Source organism: Cyprinodon tularosa, unplaced genomic scaffold (assembly GCF_016077235.1).
Source record: "Cyprinodon tularosa strain WSP-4 unplaced genomic scaffold, ASM1607723v1 ctg1464, whole genome shotgun sequence".
In the NCBI taxonomy this organism is placed as follows: domain Eukaryota; kingdom Metazoa; phylum Chordata; class Actinopteri; order Cyprinodontiformes; family Cyprinodontidae; genus Cyprinodon; species Cyprinodon tularosa.
This window is the reverse complement of record NW_024038292.1, coordinates 23,650-44,036: the sequence shown is the minus strand read 5'-3', so window position 1 is coordinate 44,036 and position 20,387 is coordinate 23,650. Positions and strand designations below refer to the sequence as shown.

Below are 20,387 nucleotides of genomic sequence, written 5' to 3'. Positions count from 1 at the left end.
AAAGATGCTTCAGCCACGAGTCAGAACTAAACTTGGACAAGCATAAAAAATGAAGCAGCAGACGCGTTTTTCCTGCTCCGGCTGCGTTCGCTTTGAACTTAAGACATTCATTAAAGGAACCTGGTTAGAGCATGGCAAAGAATCTGTCAGTGGTACTCTGCATTGCAATGTGCTTTCGTGGTTTAAGGTTTAAAAGTGGTGTCTAGATTATTTATGGAGATTAGCTCATGAACCATGTGTTCAATAATTCAATACGACTTGAAGGTGACGTCACAGTCGTCTCAGCTGGTTGCACCAGGATTGGCCGCAGGCACGACTTGCGGTCATCGTGTGGCTTCCAGCCTAGATACATGCTGGGCCTGTGGCTGTTTTAATTTAGTCCAAGAAGGACTGTTCATCATCCTCCCTCACCTCCAGCACAGAGCCCGGTCTGTCACTGCCCATTGCCCAGCATCGGGGTTTCCTGAAGGGGGTAGATTTAGAAGGAAGTCCTGCTGAATCAGACCGATCAGAGCTGCATCTGGATGAACCAAAGCAAATCTGATTTCTAAAATCTGATGGTCTCCCCAAGGAGATTCAAAAGTTGTTCATGGAGAAAAATTTAGCAAAAGCCTGTGATGTTAAAGTTCACCTGGGCTTTTATTGTTTGATGCTCACAGGAAATGACATGGGTTGCTAGGGATAACGGCAGGTCCAAAGATGACATGCCCACTGTTATATTCAGGAATGACTCTGATGTTATGCAATAACTATAGATCAGGAAACAAGCACTGCACTAACACCTGCTGGGATGGTGATGTCATCAACTGTAATAAAAAATCATTCTATCTGAAAAACCAAATCAGCACCAACCATAGTTTTTCCTACAGAAATTAAGTAGCTCTGAAAAAGTAGGCTAGATAGTTTAGATTGTATGAGGAGCTGAATGAGGGGCTGGTTGACCTCTGGGTGACCTAGGAAATAACCTGCCATCTCTAGGAAACAACAGCACACCTGAAATAACCATTTTAAAAGCTCAAACCTATTCTAAAGAAGTGTTAGGATAATCATTGAAGATATGTGAGTTGATTACACCCAGGTATTACCTGCCTGTTGCGTTTCAGAACTGATGTTTTCCACAATAGTTTATCTATTTAAGACAGTTTCTCTGTCCAGATATACAGTAATAATCTTTATTCTGCATGTGGTTAAGATTGGGGAAAGGAATGAGAGCTAAAAACGAAGGGTAATATTTTGATAAGGCTGGAGCCAAGATGTCTCCGCATCTGCAAACATCTATGATGTAACGATGTGGCTGACTGGAGATGTATAAAATGCCTTTTAAAGATTATCAACAACAGTCCTGGAAACTCCAAGCAACTTTTCTCAACCATAAATTACATTCTCAAACCGCCAAGTTACTCTCAAACAGAAGACACAGCAGAAAGGTGCAACACCTTTATCACTCCCTACTACCCAGTTACTCCCCACTGCCTGTCCCGCCTGCCGACCCACCGCCTGGGATTTCCCAACCTTTCTGCTGTTTTTCGGTCGTCTCACAGCCAGAAGTTGAGGACATCATCCAAAGGATAAAACCTTCTACCTTGCTGGACACTTTTTCCAACAGTCCTTGTAAAATCCAATCTCCGTACCATAAGTCCCTTATCACACCCTTTGGATGGTCCAAATATGTTCTGCAGAGAAACTCTCCATCCTCTGCCATTGCACCACCACCCCCTTCATGGTAACGGGGGCCACAGTTTGCACCTCATTTTCAGAAGTCACAGTTGATTTTCAGACTTGCAAAATAACTCTGCTTGTGGTAAATATTTACTTTTGCATATAATGTGCCCATGAATTTGTGTAATTTGAAGATAATGTGGAGATTGATGGAAGCACACAAACAGAACACGGGTTGTACATGATGTCTGCTGAACTTCAAACAACCAGGTTTGCAGCAGTTTTAGGACTTTGTCCTTTGGGCTTCATCTGACCCCAAAGTCTATTTAGGTTTTTCTATGATTTTAATGTGACTTGAGATTGAATTGAATTAAAGAGATTACAACATGAACCTTTTTACAAAGTATACAACTTTGTCCTGTTTTTATATTTTATATTGTTTTTTTGACATATACAGAAGGGCAGCCATTATCTTGTTACAGTAACATGAATCAGAAAAATATCCTGTGTGCACTTAGCAACCATCCAGCTTTTTCTTATTTTGTCTTCCCTACACAAATAACCATAAAACAAGGTGATAATAATAATAATAAAAGTAATCGAAAAAGAGAAAGCAGTCCAGCAACAATGTAAATAACAAGCCAGACCTACAACCTATAACAAAAATCACAAAACAAGACAACACTAAAACACCTTAGAAAGTCTGTTCCTGTGTCTAATGAAATACAATAAGAAGGAGACATCCCTACATGTCCAGTAATTCAACATGGAATGGGCCCCACACCTCATTGAATATGGCTCCCCTCCCAGCCCCCCTATAGGTGACCCATTCGTAGCGGGCCATTGAATGGGCCGCACACCTCATTGAATATGGCTCCCCTCCCAGCCCCCCTATAGGTGACCCGTTTGTAGCGGGCCACTGAATGGGCCCCACACCTCATTGAATATGGCTCCCCTCCCAGCCCCCCTATAGGTGACCCTTCGTAGCTGGCCATTGAATGGGCCCCACACCTCATTGAATATGCCTCCCCTCCCAGCCCCCCTATAGGTGACCCGTACGTAGCGGGCCACTGAATGGGCCCCACCCCTCATTGAATATGGCTCCCCTCCCAGCCCCCCTATAGGTGACCCTTCGTAGCTGGCCATTGAATGGGCCCCACACCTCATTGAATATGGCTCCCCTCCCAGCCACCCTATAGGTGACCCGTACGTAGCGGGCCACTGAATGGGCCCCACCCCTCATTGAATATGCCTCCCCTCCCAGCCCCCCTATAGGTGACCCCTTCGTAGCGGGCCATTGAATGGGCCCCACACCTCATTGAATATGGCTCCCCTCCCAGCCCCCCTATAGGTGACCCTTCGTAGCTGGCCATTGAATGGGCCCCACACCTCATTGAATATGCCTCCCCTCCCAGCCCCCCTATAGGTGACCCGTACGTAGCGGGCCATGGAATGGGCCCCACACCTCATTGAATATGGCTCCCCTCCCAGCCCCCCTATAGGTGACCCTTCGTAGCGGGCCATGGAATGGGCCCCACACCTCATTGAATATGGCTCCCCTCCCAGCCCCCCTATAGATGACCCTTCGTAGCGGGCCATTGAATGGGCCCCACACCTCATTGAATATGGCTCCCCTCCCAGCCCCCCTATAGGTGACCCTTCGTAGCGGGCCATTGAATGGGCCCCACACCTCATTGAATATGGCTCCCCTCCCAGCCCCCCTATAGGTGACCCGTTTGTAGCGGGCCACTGAATGGGCCCCACCCCTCATTGAATATGGCTCCCCTCCCAGCCCCCCTATAGGTGACCCGTTCGTAGCGGGCCACTGAATGGGCCCCACACCTCATTGAATATGGCTCCCCTCCCAGCCCCCCATAGGTGACCCGTTCGTAGCGGGCCATTGAATGGGCCCCACACCTCATTGAATATGGCTCCCCTCCCAGCCCCCCTATAGGTGACCCTTCGTAGCGGGCCATTGAATGGGCCCCACACCTCATTGAATATGGCTCCCCTCCCAGCCACCCTATAGGTGACCCGTTTGTAGCGGGCCACTGAATGGGCCCCACCCCTCATTGAATATGGCTCCCCTCCCAGCCCCCCTATAGGTGACCCCTTCGTAGCGGGCCATGTAATGGGCCCCACACCTCATTGAATATGGCTCCCCTCCCAGCCACCCTATAGGTGACCCGTTCGTAGCGGGCCACTGAATGGGCCCCACACCTCATTGAATATGGCTCCCCTCCCAGCCCCCCTATAGGTGACCCGTTTGTAGCGGGCCACTGAATGGGCCCCACCCCTCATTGAATATGGCTCCCCTCCCAGCCCCCCATAGGTGACCCGTTTGTAGCGGGCCACTGAATGGGCCCCACACCTCATAGAATATGGCTCCCCTCCCAGCCCCCCTATAGGTGACCCGTTTGTAGCGGGCCACTGAATGGGCCCCACACCTCATTGAATATGGCTCCCCTCCCAGCCCCCCATAGGTGACCCGTTTGTAGCGGGCCACTGAATGGGCCCCACACCTCATTGAATATGGCTCCCCTCCCAGCCCCCCATAGGTGACTTGTTCGTAGCGGGCCATTGAATGGGCCCCACACCTCATTGAATATGGCTCCCCTCCCAGCCCCCCTATAGGTGACCCTTCGTAGCGGGCCACTGAATGGGCCCCACCACTCATTGAATATGGCTCCCCTCCCAGCCACCCTATAGGTGACCCGTTCGTAGCGGGCCACTGAATGGGCCCCACACCTCATTGAATATGGCTCCCCTCCCAGCACCCCATAGGTGACCCGTTCGTAGCCGGCCATTGAATGGGCCCCACACCTCATTGAATATGGCTCCCCTCCCAGCCCCCCTATAGGTGACCCGTTTGTAGCGGGCCACTGAATGGGCCCCACCACTCATTGAATATGGCTCCCCTCCCAGCCCCCCTATAGGTGACCCGTTTGTAGCGGGCCACTGAATGGGCCCCACCCCTCATTGAATATGGCTCCCCTCCCAGCCCCCCATAGGTGACCCATTTGTAGTGGGCCACTGAATGGGCCCCACACCTCATAGAATATGGCTCCCCTCCCAGCCCCCCTATAGGTGACCCGTTTGTAGCGGGCCACTGAATGGGCCCCACCCCTCATTGAATATGGCTCCCCTCCCAGCCACCCTATAGGTGACCCGTTCGTAGCGGGCCACTGAATGGGCCCCACACCTCATTGAATATGGCTCCCCTCCCAGCCCCCCTATAGGTGACCCGTTTGTAGCGGGCCACTGAATGGGCCCCACCCCTCATTGAATATGGCTCCCCTCCCAGCCCCCCATAGTTGACCCGTTTGTAGCGGGCCACTGAATGGGCCCCACCCCTCATTGAATATGGCTCCCCTCCCAGCCCCCCTATAGGTGACCCGTTCGTAGCTGGCCATTGAATGGGCCCTACACCTCATTGAATATGCCTCCCCTCCCAGCCCCCCTATAGGTGATCCGTTCGTAGCGGGCCATTGAATGGGCCCCACACCTCATTGGATATGGCTCCCCTCCCAGCCCCCCTATAGGTGACCCTTCGTAGCTGGCCATTGAATGGGCCCCACACCTCATTGAATATGGCTCCCCTCCCAGCCCCCCTATAGGTGACCCATTCGTAGCGAGCCAAAGAATGGGCCCCACACGTCTTTGAATATGGCTCCCCTCCCAGCCCCCCTAAAGGTGACCCGTTCGTAGTGGGCCATTGCATGGGCCCCACACCTCATTGGATATGGCTCCCCTCCCAGCCCCCCTATAGGTGACCCGTTCGTAGCTAGCCACTGAATGGGCCCCACACCTCATTGAATATGGCTCCCCTCCCAGCCCCCCTATAGGTGACCCGTTCGTAGCGGGCCATTGAATGGGCCCCACACCTCATTGAATATGGCTCCCCTCCCAGCCCCCCTATAGGTGACCCGTTCGTAGCGGGCCATGGAATGGGCCCCACACCTCATTGAATATGGCTCCCCTCCCAGCCCCCCTATAGGTGACCCGTTCGTAGCGGGCCATGGAATGGGCCCCACACCTCATTGAATATGCCTCCCCTCCCAGCCCCCCTATAGGTGACCCGTTCGTAGCGGGCCATTGAATGGGCCCCACACCTCATTGAATATGGCTCCCCTCCCAGCCCCCCTATAGGTGACCCGTTCGTAGCGGGCCATTGAATGGGCCCCACACCTCATTGAATATGGCTCCCCTCCCAGCCCCCCTATAGGTGACCCGTTTGTAGCGGGCCACTGAATGGGCCCCACACCTCATTGAATATGGCCTCCCCTCCCAGCCCCCCTATAGGTGACCCGTTTGTAGTCGGGCCATGGAATGGGCCCCACACCTCATTGAATATGGCTCCCCTCCCAGCCCACCATAGGTGACCCGTTCGTAGCGGGCCATTGAATGGGCCCCACACCTCATTGAATATGGCTCCCCTCCCAGCCCCCCTATAGGTGACCCGTTCTTAGCGGGCCATGGAATGGGCCCCACACCTCATTGAATATGGCTCCCCTCCCAGCCCCCCTATAGGTGACCCGTTTGTAGCGGGACACTGAATGGGCCCCACACCTCATTGAATATGCCTCCCCTCCCAGCCCCCCTATAGGTGACCCGTTCGTAGCGGGCCATTGAATGGGCCCCACACCTCATTGAATATGGCTCCCCTCCCAGCCCCCCTATAGGTGACCCGTTCGTAGCGGGCCATTGAATGGGCCCCACACCTCATTGAATATGGCTCCCCTCCCAGCCACCCTATAGGTGACCCTTCGTAGCGGGCCATGGAATGGGCCCCACACCTCATTGAATATGGCTCCCCTCCCAGCCCCCCTATAGGTGACCCGTTCGTAGCGGGCCATGGAATGGGCCCCACACCTCATTGAATATGCCTCCCTCCCAGCCCCCCTATAGTTGACCCGTTCGTAGCAGGCCATGGAATGGGCCCCACACCTCATTGAATATGGCTCCCCTCCCAGCCCCCCTATAGGTGACCCGTTCGTAGCGGGCCATTGAATGGGCCCCACACCTCATTGAATATGGCTCCCCTCCCAGCCCCCCTATAGGTGACCCGTTTGTAGCGGGACACTGAATGGGCCCCACACCTCATTGAATATGGCTCCCCTCCCAGCCCCCCTATAGGTGACCCGTTCGTAGCGGGCCATTGAATGGGCCCCACACCTCATTGAATATGGCTCCCCTCCCAGCCCCCCTATAGGTGACCCGTTTGTAGCGGGACACTGAATGGGCCCCACACCTCATTGAATATGCCTCACCTCCCAGCCCCCCTATAGGTGACCCGTTCGTAGCGGGCCATGGAATGGGCCCCACACCTCATTGAATATGGCTCCCCTCCCAGCCCCCCTATAGGTGACCCGTTCGTAGCGGGCCATTGAATGGGCCCCACACCTCATTGAATATGGCTCCCCTCCCAGCCCCCCTATAGGTGACCCGTTTGTAGCGGGACACTGAATGGGCCCCACACCTCATTGAATATGGCTCCCCTCCCAGCCCCCCTATAGGTGACCCGTTCGTAGCGGGCCATTGAATGGGCCCCACACCTCATTGAATATGGCTCCCCTCCCAGCCCCCCTATAGGTGACCCGTTTGTAGCGGGACACTGAATGGGCCCCACACCTCATTGAATATGCCTCACCTCCCAGCCCCCCTATAGGTGACCCGTTCGTAGCGGGCCATGGAATGGGCCCCACACCTCATTGAATATGGCTCCCCTCCCAGCCCCCCTATAGGTGACCCTTCGTAGCGGGCCATTGAATGGGCCCCACACCTCATTGGATATGGCTCCCCTCCCAGCCCCCCTATAGGTGACCCGTTCGTAGCGGGCCATGGAATGGGCCCCACACCTCATTGAATATGGCTCCCCTCCCAGCCCCCCTATAGGTGACCCTTCGTAGCGGGCCATTGAATGGGCCCCACACCTCATTGAATATGCCTCACCTCCCAGCCCCCCTATAGGTGACCCGTTTGTAGCGGGCCATGGAATGGGCCCCACACCTCATTGAATATGGCTCCCCTCCCAGCCCCCCTATAGGTGACCCTTCGTAGCTGGCCATTGAATGGGCCCTACACCTCATTGAATATGCCTCCCCTCCCAGCCCCCCTATAGGTGATCCGTTAGACTTAGAACCTGTATCCACTCCTTAAATGTTGACTGAGTGGGATATTTCCAGAGGCGTAAAGTTATCCTGCAGCCTGTTGTCACAGTTGAACAGCACCAAGACTTCTGATGTTTTGACATTTTAATATTATCTGGATGTAATCCTGACAAACATAATGCAGGGTTTTTGACCAAAAGTCTGCCAAACACCTGATTCACAAACAAAATAATCGCATTCCACATGTCTTTAGTTTTGTCACTCATATAACATACGCACCAGAGTTCCAAACATTCCATTACATCTCTAACATAAGTCACTGTCGATGAGTTTTAGTCTTGCCAGTTTTGAAGAGGTCAAGTTAATATCTTATAATAAATTAGTTGAGACTCTGGTTCACGCGAATAACAGTGCCATGATGAACATCTAGATCCCTATCCCAACATGCCTCCAGCCCATCCAGTGCCATGATGAACATCTAGATCCCAACATGCATCAGCCCATCCAGTGCCATGATGAACATCTAGATCCCTATCCCAACATACCTTAAGCCCATCCAGTGCCATGATGAACATCTAGATCCCTATCCCAACATGCCTTCAGCCCATCCAGTGCCATGATGAACATCTAGATCCCAACATGCCTTCAGCCCATCCAGTTTAGGTGCCTGCATACTTCTAATGAGTTCGTAGAAATGTGAAGCTCCTCTGTTTTTCTCTCCAGTGTTATGGGACATTGCCAGGATTTCTGTCTGACTGTACTGAATGTGTTTGTCTGAAAGAATGCAATGCCTAATTTGTAAATATTGCTATAATTCTGAATTGGACAAATTACATTTCGTTTTAATTTTACCGAAGGATTTAAATCCCGCATGTCCGGTCACATCCTCAAGAATTTGAATTCCAGATCTAACCCACTTGTCCCAAAAGAAGCTTTTCTTACCTATTGACAGTTTCTCGTTATACCATATTGAGGATCAGCTTGATAAATACGGGTCATTTTTTGTTAATTGATGAGCAGTTTTCCAAGACTCTCTGGCAAAAGCCATTACTGGATCCTGAGAGGTGACTGGTCTATCCGTCTGAGAGAGGAAGGCCTCCAGAGAGAGAGGATGCACCAACTGTTCCTGTATCCTGACCCACAGCGGGGTCCTGGTAGGGGGCAGGTGAATTTAGATAGCTGCGATAAAGAAAAAGACAAGTGATACCAGTCTATTCGTGAGAGTGCTAAACCCCCCTTATCGTTTGCAGCGTATAATTTAGTCCGATTAAATATGGGTTTCTTGTTGCCCATATAAACTTCTCTATCATTCTGTTGTACATTTTAAATAGTGAAGAAGGAAATGTTAGTGGTAACATGGATGTGATGTAATTGATCATGGGAGTTAAAATCATTTTAACAAATTTAATTTTGCCCAGCAGGGAGATATGCAACTTATCCCAATTTTGTAACAGAGTTTGAGTTTTCTGAGGAGTGGAGATATATTAGCTTCCATTAGTTTTTCCAGGCCAGGCGTTAATTTGATACCCAGATATGTTCATCCTTCAGGCATCCATCTGAATTTCCAGCTCTTTCTAATATCTGGGGGGCATCATTTTTGATAGCGGCATGGCTTCTGATTTTGACCAGCTAACGGTATAACCAGATATCTCTGAGAACCAATTTATCTCTGAGCAAATTTCTGGGGCTGAGGATTCAGGATTACTCGATATCAATAACACATCATCAGCATACAGCAGGAGCTGGTTTTCTTCTTGACCCGCCTGCAAACCCTGTATATTTGAATTAGTCCGTAAGGCTAAAGCCAGTGGTTCAAGAAATATAGCAAAGATTAGAGGTGAGCCTTGTCGAAGCCTTACGATTTAAAGTGTTTTAAGGTGAAATAATCCCATTAGTTAAGACTGTGGCTGATGGATCAGAGTACATTCATTCTACCCTCTCCTTAATATGGGGCCAAATCCAAAGTTCTCTAGTGTGTAAAACAAAAAGGGGAACTCCACTTTATTTAACGCATCCAGAGAAAAGGCAACTGTTGGTGTGTCATAATTTCTTGTCATCCACATAATGTGTAATAGTCTTTGAAGGTTGTCTGCCGTGCTCCTGCCCTGATCCTGGTGAATGAGAAATGGGACAACCTTTTCCAATCTAGTTGCTAAGATGTTGGCAAGAATTTTCTCATCAACATTATTCAAGGATATAGGGCAATGATTCCCACAATGATGTGGACCTCAACCCTTTTTATGGAGAAGTGTAATAACTGCTTCCCTCATAGTTTTAGGTGACCTACCTCTATGAAATGCATCTTGATATACAACTAGCAATGTCGGGGAAATATCGTCTATGAATTTCTGATAAAAGTCTGCTGAGAAGCCATCGTTTCCAGAGGCCTTTCCTAACCTAAGGGTCGGGGCCGACCCGGTGAATCCTATCAGCTTCATACCAGTCGTCTACATTAATATCCAATGCCTCCGATAGCAGCGTTTTCATAAAGCCATCCCAGTCGCGGCCCTCCATCCCTTCTTTCACCCCTGGAATGCGTATGTTTTGCCGCCAGGAGAAACCTTCCAGCACTGTTATCTTATCTGGATGTTATTCTGTCTCTCTAGGTCGTGCACGATCGGGACCCTTTTATGCCTCCTCCTTCTCCAACTTTGATATTCTGGACTCCGCCTTGGTAATTCGGATGCCCAGGCATTCGCCGCCTCCACTCCTCTTTTAACACCAGAGACTTCATGAGCTAGGGTCTCCAGGATAGTCTTGATACCCTGCAGTTCAGTCACCCTGTTTTTGGCAACTTGTGGGGATGAGTCCGCCATCCTTGGTGAGTCCGCTGTTTCCTCTGTGTTTTTATTACGTTGATTTTGAGATGCGTTGCGGGTAAAATAATGGCAAGTTACTCTAGGGTTGTTGTTTCGGTACCAGTATACATATGGTTGCAAATTGTATTTATGAATCAATTGGGAAAATAGCTAAGTCGGCTCGGCCACTCTTCCTAAGCAGCCATCTTAGGCGCGTCACCACCGGAAGTCCTGTTTTTTAATCACTGCGGTGATATTAGGTAGCATCAGTCTTAGCTGGAACACCATCCTGCAGGGAGGCATGAGCTAACTCTTTCCTTTAATGCACATAGCTGCTGGTGGAGCTTTTACTGATCTGACCCGCTGCCTCATTCCATGTTCCTCTCCTAGATGAAGCCCCTACAGGAGTTACAAATGCATTTTCTCTCACATCAAGCTTTTCATCTCTCATCCAGGAGGAGAAAGTTCTCCAAGTTTATGATTTGTTTCAATCTGGCATAAGATCTGCTACATTCTGCAGGATCCGAGCTATTCCATGGAGAACAGACCCTTAATTATCCACCCACCCAACCCCCAGATACAGACACATCAATAGTGGCAAATCTGTGTGTGAAAATGGGCTGTTAAAACAGTCTGACATCACAGATAATAGAGACAAGCATCAGTTTGATTAGTACTTACAGGATGAGCAGGTTGAGCATTTGCCTGCAAAGGACAGAAGATGAGTCGTATCAGCATCCAAACTCTTATCTGTTCAGTTTAAGACTTTATTATGTTTTTAATGCACAGCTTACAAACATTCTAGAAGGAAAAGTTTGTGGATGAGGTTATTTCAGGACAAATGCACCATGGTTACCTCCTGTCTGCTGAATCCTTCATCATGTAAACATCTACAGCTGAAAGTGGAGGAAAACTGAGGTCCTGGTTTAGACCAGACCAGAATCCCAACCAGGGAATGAAAACAACACCCAAGTTCTTCTAGACAGTCTGGTGCATTTGTTCCATCCAACTGGTTCCAGTTCCTAACTGGTGCTTAGACAGGCTCAGCACCTGTTCCTTGTGGCTTTGCTGAGGATATTCACTTTCTTCTAGTTGTTTATCTCCAATGCAGATTCAGAGAGAGAACCAGTTATTAACTACAGTACTGTAGTTAGGGTTCTACAAAAGAAGCCTAACCTGGGAACCATGTCACAGTTACAGTTTGATCCATTCTGTTTGCTCTGCTTCTGTGAATAATCAGTTTACAGGTTTAATTAGAGCATTTTCCCTGCAGGAAGCACTTTTTAGGTATCTATACTTTACTCCATTACTTATTTTCATTCTTACTTCTGACTTCTACTCATTTTCACACCAGTATCTGTACTTTATATTCCTTATATTTTTAAATCAAACGTTCCTCGTTCCTCTTGGCTTCGGTTTAATGTTTCTAAATATTCATTTCCCGTCATGTGCTCCATCCAATGCAGATCATTGGCTCCGCCCACATCTAGTGAAAACTAGTGTGATTGGATGAGTCATAGAAGGCAAACACTCATTGGTTAGCTAAAGGAAACCATCTGAAGCTAGCAGGTGTTCTTCAAACTGCTAACGTGAATTGTCTATGCCATGCTACAATGTGGGATTCAGAAAAACATGTCTGAAAGGTCGGACACAGGCGAGAGCGTATCGGGAGACGGAGACCAACCAGACCTCCCTCATCCTTGGCCCTATCTCAGAGAATTTATAGAAATTTAGCTTTCAGCTCATATAGCGGCATCTGGCTGTTTTTTTAAAGGTTCCTCCATGCTTTGTTCCATCCAGCTTGGTGGAAAGGCCTCTGAACCTGGTACCCTCCTCTCTCTGAGCCTCCATGCTTTCACTGCTACAGATATCCTGTTCCATGCAGCCTTTTGTCTGCCCTGTCTGTCAATCATCACCACTGCAAACAAGAAGGGGCTCAGAGCTACACTCTGATAGAAGACCATGCCTCAGTCTGCCTTCACCTCTGACTGCCTGCTGCAGTACCACGGTTCCTCTCTAGATGAACACTCAGAACCTTTTTCTGACCTTCTTGGTTCATCTCAACAAGATTTATAAGAACTAAAACATAAAGCATTTCATACATGAGTGTTTAATGAGAAGAGTTTGGGAGCTACTACTCACCGACCACATGTCCCAGGGTACAGCCGTCTACAACAAACAGAATGTCTTGTTATAGCTCATATTTCAGGTCAGAAATATAATAAAGTGCTTTCAATCATGTTTAAGTTACCTTCTATTTCAACAGTGTAAACTACAGTTCAACAACAAGACCCATGATATTATCATTTTAATAATAAGCAGCTTTACATTATGAGTTCTAGTTTAAGAGCTATAACATCTAGAATAGCCACCAGAGGGCAGGATTGCCTCGTGTCAGATTGTCAGAAAGTACAGTTTCTGCCTAGTTACACAATCACTCTTCTCCTGAAGTGCATCCAAATGGAGGTTCTAGACCGTCTGGGTCCTGGTAAACCAAAACCTTCAAATCTCCATGTTTGGTCTGGAAGTGGACCAAATCAGATCCAGACCAGTGAGCACAGCACAGATGGTTGGTTCCCTTCCTCTAACTGTTCTTTGTCTTTCAGGTGTCAAAGTGTGTTGTGATGGTATGAGCACCTGAGGTATCGGTGCAACAGTTTCATCTGGCTGAAAAGCATCAAAGTCCAAATCTAGAAGAGACTCTCCGGGTCGTTCGTTTGGCTGTGGAGGAAGAAAAAAAAACAAAATGGGTTAAACTGGAGAAATGGCTCCCATGAGCAGGGTTTTATTTCCCTTAATACCTGAGATGGTGACGGTGCAGGTAGAAATTCTCCACCAAACAGGTCAATTATTTGCTCTTCTGCCACTTCTTTAGTGGGGGTGGCTTTAGGAAGTGGAGGAACAGGTGGACCCTTTTTAAGCTGCCAAAGAAAAGCAGCACAGCTTCAGGTGAGCTCAGGTTTCATCAGACAGAAAGAAAAGATTTCTATATGAACATGGTTATAATTAGAACACAAACACAGAACTGCTCTTCAGCAATAGAAAGAAATAGAATTTACAAAATAGTTTGGATTTTAAATAAAACAAATTCTAATGCTTGATTTGTAAAATATTCTTAAAGATTTTCTGTTCTTTTCACAGAGTTCAAGTTAAGCAGGGAGAAGGAACAACAAACATATGCTGCTGAAAATAATAAAACTATTGACTCCAAACACATTTAACAATAACACGTCACATATCTGGGGACAGACACCATTTCACAAATTATAGGCCTGTTTCTGTACTTCCACACTTTTCCTAAATTTGGGAGAAATTATTTGTGGATAGATTTGATACCTTCATTAATAAAAATAAACTGCTTTCCAAAAGTCAGTATGGATTTAGATCACAAAGATCTACAGCAATGGCCGTCATGGAATTGATGGAAAAAAATCACCAGCCCCTTAAATAATAAGAAACTTTCAGTTGGTTTATTTCATTATCTCAAAAAAGCTTTTGACAAAAATAAATCTCAAAATATTAAGAAATTGGGGAATCATGGCATCTGGGGAGTATTACTACTCTGGATGAAACGTTATCTAAGCAACAGACAACAATTGGTGTAAATGGGTGACTGCCAGTCATGTTGCTTGGATATTGTTTGTGGTTTCCCCTAGAGGTCAGTATGGGGGGCAAGATCATTTATCCTGTATATTACTGACATCTGCAAAGTTTCTAAAATACGTATATATATATATATATATATATATATATAGAGAGAGAGAGAGAGAGAGAGAGAGAGAGAGAGAGAGAGAGAGATTGCGTGTGTCTGTGTGTGAATATTGAATAAGAGACTGAAGTTTAACAGGGAGGTTACTTTACTTTAAGTTACTTTAAGTTCAATTATTGTTACTTCATAACAATTTTCAGACAATCTACATTAATCCATGTCAGTTCCCTGGCTGGATGTACTGAAAGGTTTATTTAGTGGAAAGTTTTGTTTCCATTTTTACTCAAATCAATTTCGTTTTTTTAGAAATTGGAGTTTAGCTTGATGTTAACCAGTCTCTTTTTGTGTGTATTTGGATGTTTTTATTTTGTTTGTTTGTTTAAAATATTTTTTTAAGTTGATTTATTTATTGCTGATTGTCAGTTTCTGAAATAAATTCCTTTTCATTCATTCAACTGATTCCGATGTTTAGTTGGTAGAAATCAAAGCTGATGGTTTACAACCTGCTTCACATTAAAAAATAAAGAACAACGCAGCTGATTCCATTGTTCCTTATGTTCCTAACAGAGCACTTCGCTCTCAATCTGCAGGTTTTCTAGTGGTTCCTAGAATTTCTAAAAGTAGAATGGGAGGCAGATCTTTTAGTTCTCAGGCTCCTCTCCTGTGGAACCAACTACCAGTTTTAGTCCGTGAGGCAGACACCCTGTCTACTTTTAAGGCTAGGCTTAAAACTTTCCTTTTTGATAAAGCTTCTAGTTAGAGTGGCTCAGGTTATCCTGATCTATCTCTATAGTTCTGCTGCTATAGGCTTAGACTGCTGGAGGACATAGGGACCCCTTTTTCATCATTCTGCTTCATTCTATCTCTATTCTATAATTAGGAGATTTTGAATTTAAATTAGAATTACTGAACAAAAACCAAAAGCGTAATACATTTTTACAGATATCTATTTAGTTTAGTTATTGTTGAGATTAATACTATCTAAACCTTTTTGTATACACTGTTAACAATGGCTAACAAAAAGGCAGTCTCATATGACAGCCACTTGAGGTCAGCTTGCCACATGTGCTCAAAAGAGGAACAGCACAAAGCATCGAAAACCAAACGCAGATCCTGACCTACGTGCATCGCAAAAAGAGACGACACAATGGCCCCCCACTGGATGGCCATCAACAGTTGAATGAGACTGCTGGCACTTACATTTTAAGGGTCGAAGGACAATGACCCTTGTCAAGTAAAGCATGGAGACCCTTCAGAACAGCAGGCACTGGGCAGGAAACTGGTCCTCATTGCAGGCAAAGAACCACTAAGCAAATAGACGCCATCTATTGTTGTGTTGCTCTTGAGAGGATGGTACCCTAGCACTAAATATGAAGCACCTGACAGCCACTTAGTGGTCACACCCACAGATGGAAATGTTAGGGTTGGGGTGCCATACCCGCCTCCCAACTGAGACAGCAGATCCCTCCTGGCTGAAGGACGACATGGGAGAGAGTTGGGGACCTCATTGGGCACCCCGGGTACCCCAGCCTGTGCGACTGGCATCTATGGTAACTATCTCACTGCAGATCAACATTGTTACCCTAGGGATGCCCTTGGACAGGTAAGTCCTGCTTCGCCAGCGGGCCAGGGCATGAAGGCACGTCCATGTCACTTTGAGCCAGCGATACCCGAACAGGATGGGGTCCAGACAAAAGCTGTTGAGCCACCTTTGAAAAGTGTGCAGACAGAGAAAACCAATGGCCCAAGACACCAAGATGAGTGATAGAAGTCACTTTGCCTTGTACCTGCAGGAAAGTGACGTTAGGTGTGCCTAACATCTCCAAAGGAGATGAAGCTGCTTCCATGCACAGAGTAAACTCCCTTAAAGAGAGAAGCTGAGTGGGAGCACCTGGAATGTTGATCATGAAAGGCAAACCTGAGAAAACTCTGTCACAATAGTCATGAACGTAAGATCCGTCAGATCCACTGACCTAAACCAGAGTGGCTGCTTGCTAGTCTGACAAGCCTGAACAGTTCGTTCAAATTCCTCCCGAGCAGCACAACTGGGACACCTGCGAGGGGCCTCATTGGGCGACAAAATTAATAAGGGAGGTTCAACTGCTGCCATACAGTCCATGGATGACTCATGCATGGAAGCCAGCAACTGGCCTTCACCAGGTAGAGAAAACAAAAAAACAAGGCAGCTGGACACCGTAAGCTCCAGCAGACCACATGATCAGTTGAACTGGAGAGTTGAACTTTAGCCGTGACCAAACCTTGACAACAGAGTTGGACAAGCTGGGTAGGAGCAATAACTCCGCCGCACCTGTTGAGAATAACAGCAACTAAGCTGCAATCATTTCAGAAACATTGTAAGAAGAAGTTGGGAAAGGGGAAGTGAACGCTGCCATCACTAACAAACAGCATACATAGCTGGCAAGTCCCGTAAGAAGGTCAACCTGTTGCAGCCTAGGGGTGCGAAATTACCACAGTTGCAGCCAGTGGGTGACAGGGCTTCCAGAAACACGGAGCCGAGGAAGGTATGGTCCAAACAACTTCAAATCAAATGCCAAACGAGGTGAAGCACACATGAGAACAAGCAAAGAACAGAGCCCTGCATGCCGCCAGCATATCCAGCTTCTGAGTGGTCACCCAAGGTGTCACTCTGTTGGTATAATTACTCAAACTGTGCATGCGCAAAGGCATCATTCAGCGCTTTCAGCACCGCCCCTTTCAGTAGGGATGAACTAGAACAGGCTGTGTATAGGGAAGATAACTTCCATCCTGAATATGGTTCATCTGTTCATCAGCGTATAGTTTCTCTGAGCACAGCTCACATTTCTATCAAATTATCCCTTAATGATGGGTTATAAAATGATTTTGGGCCTTGGGTCTAACTAACAATTATTTCACAATTCAATTAATCGATAAATAACCCGAAATTGATTGCAAAATTGATTGATAAACTTATTGATCTGACAGTGGATATATATGGATCCACTGGATATATATATATATATATATATATATATATATATATATATATATATATATATATATATATATATATATATATATATATACATATACATATACATATACATATACATATACATATACATATATATATATATATATATATATATATATTTTTTTTTTTTTTTTATTTTTTTTGTATATATATAGACCAGGTGAAACTAAAACTTTTCCACTTCTTGAGTTCTGGATAGAGGATATTAACAGATGGAAAAGTTTTTTGTCTTAAATACAACATCTTTACATATTTTTATAAAATCTTGGTATAATTCCTGCTGTAAGTGGGTCGCTCTGTCCACTCAGTGCATGTTTTAGAGTCCCTACTCTCCATTTAATGATTAATAATTAATTAATTTACTAAATTAGTTGATGAATTGACTGGTGGCAATTTAGTTTTAAATTAATTGTTCCAGCCCTACTTGGAGCTGTAAAAAAGATGAATCTCTAGAGCTCTGTGGACATCAGCTGCTTTCTGATGCTTGTTCACAATCAGTAACTTGTATGTAAATATCTTTCTTCACACTATTATATGTTTTTTATTATTATATTATATATAATATTACCTGACTCCTCAACCATTTCATTACCGTTTCCTCTTTGCATATATGGCTGCCTAACAGATCAGTCTGTGGAGCCATTCCCCTTTCATTCTGGCTGACAATAAACCGTATTCACATATAGCTGGAAGATGTGCATGAAACTTTTGTTGGGATCTGATGCATCTTGAGGACTAACCTCCAGCTTATCAGGCAGAAACTGTACTGCAGCTTTAAATGTGATGAGGAAAGGAAGTGCTTTATCTGAGGAATCAAACATCTTTCCTCAGTGTCAAACCACCGATTATTTTCTCTAACTCGTCTTTAGAAAATTAACTTATTTCATTGTCTAAATGATAAATTTAGACAATAATAAAGAAAACTGCATGTTGTCTGAGGAAAGTGTCTAATTTCACTTGCTCCTCTTCTCCTGTTAATACGGTAAAGCCCTGGGGAGCGTCCGGCTCCAGGCTGCACGTGATCCAAATGAGCCAATGAGCTGTCAGTCTGGGTTGCTGCTGCTGCTACTTTTAGACACAGCAGGCAAACCTGTGGCAAGCCGGGCGATGGGAAAGAAGGAGAAGACCATGAGAAAAAGAGAGCAGAGAAAGTGTGGACTGCTGGAAGAACTGCGGTGAACTGGTGAAAGAAAAGTGAAATGGCGTGCTCAAAGATGACCCTGCACATTTAGAGGATGTTTGGCTCAACCTGCTGCTGTGAAGCAGGATTCTCCACCATGAACAGAATCAACAATAAATCTGGATCCAGGCTCAAAATGAGCTCCTTGATATGTGCTTGAGAATGGCTTAGTCTCCGGTTAAACCCAGGTTTAAAGCCTTGCAGGGCAGCCTAAAGCCCACTGCCAACATTAAGACAGAAAGAAGAAAGAAAAGAAACCAGGAAATTATCCATAAACCAAACTGACCGATTGTTGTTCTCTACTTCAATTTTTTTTTTATGTATAACATGGATACATGAATATCTGCTTTTTATTTCAGTGTTAAATTCTGTTTAAAGAAACAGATGATTAAAATGTCTGCGGACTTTTACTGGTTGATGATTTTCTTTATTCGCTGATTTTTAATTGGTGACCCCATCTAGAAGATTTAATCAAAACAACATTCACATGCACAACAAACCAGACTAAAACACAGACAGACTACACAGAATGTGAGTGAACTCACCGAGTGACAGACAACAGTCAGCAGAGAAGAAAAAACAGTCGGAGAGTTCAGAGCAAACAGCCAGTAATCATCTTCATCAATCAGTCTGTCATTTATCAGTAAACACTAAATATTCTGGAACACCTGTGGAACCATGACCTGTCTTTGTCAGGCAGCTGTGGCCAGGATCTACATTCAACAGCTAATCGTTAGCCTCCAGCTAACTGAGGAGAAACCCAGGGGGGGATGGGTTCCTAATCTGTTCCAAACAGATCTAGGTAGTAATGACCTGACAGCTTTCCCCATCACTGAGGAACCAAAGGACTGCTTTTATAAAATAAAACCCTACACTTTCTCTTGGAAGCGTGGTTCCAGTTTTTCCATTAGTTCCCTTTCTGTCATTCCAGTTTTTCCATTAGTTCCCTTTCTGTCATTCCAGTTTTTCCATTAGTTCCCTTTCTGTCATTCCAGTTTTTCCATTAGTTCCCTTTCTGTCATTCCAGTTTTTCCATTAGTTCCCTTTCTGTCATTCCAGTTTTTCCATTAGTTCCCTTCCTGTCATTCCAGTGTTTCCATGGCATGGACCCCCCCGTCCTCACCTGGAATCACGTTACCTGGATTGGAGATTTGGGTCGAGGCGGTCCGGGGGAAACTGGGCGAAGCATGTGGTTGGAGCTGGCTTCTGGACTCTCTGGTGGACTCTCATCGTCTGGTGGTGATGGTGTTCTGGCGAGGCGCAGGGGTCCAGAATCACTGGGCAGAAAATAGGAGGCTCTGATTGGCTGAACAGAAACTGCTGCTTCTTACTTTTCCACCTAAGTTATTCAAATTAAAACTGTCACACACAAATCAGATACTTCCTTATAGGAAGGAAGGAAGGAAGGAAGGAAGGAAGGAAGGAAGGAAGGAAGGAAGGAAGGAAGGAAGGAAGGAAGGAAGGAAGGAAGGAAGGAAGGAAGGAAGGAAGGAAGGAAGGAAGGAAGGAAGGAAGGAAGGAAGGAAGGAAGGAAGGAAGGAAGGAAACTCGGGTTAAACTTTGATGATGTAATTTGACTCATATTAAAGTACCTTGAACAATGTTTTGGATTAAACTGATAACTTTTAAAACATAATGTTAGAAATGCTTAATCTTCTGGCCAAATTAAAGTTCAAGTTTTATTCTACAGAAAACCAGCTGATTGAAACAATTCTGCTCCTCCTGGATGAGCAGGTAGAGACAGTAGATATTAGATTACATTCAGCGACATAGATCCCATGGCTACCTCAGACCTCGCCTCACCTTTAGAGGGAATACCTCCTTAAATAACCTGGTTACATGTAACCTGGTTAAAGGGAATACCTCCTTAAATAACCTGGTTAAAGGGAATACCTCCTTAAATAACCTGGTTAAAGGG

The 20,387-nt window shown here is 46.1% G+C and overlaps 1 protein-coding gene across 1 annotated transcript in view; it reads right to left on the bottom strand.

Annotated features, from left to right (window-relative positions):
- Positions 1 to 20,387, bottom strand: part of amph (amphiphysin) — a 48,264-nt gene that overhangs the window by 11,394 nt on the left and 16,483 nt on the right. Inside the window, exons 10-14 of the mRNA XM_038279009.1 lie at positions 19,608 to 19,746; positions 13,369 to 13,488; positions 13,205 to 13,288; positions 12,710 to 12,736; positions 11,249 to 11,272 (exon numbers count right to left, since the gene is read on the bottom strand). Of these exons, the coding sequence (XP_038134937.1) occupies positions 11,249 to 11,272; positions 12,710 to 12,736; positions 13,205 to 13,288; positions 13,369 to 13,488; positions 19,608 to 19,746 (394 nt within the window). The remainder of the gene's footprint in view (positions 1 to 11,248; positions 11,273 to 12,709; positions 12,737 to 13,204; positions 13,289 to 13,368; positions 13,489 to 19,607; positions 19,747 to 20,387) is intronic.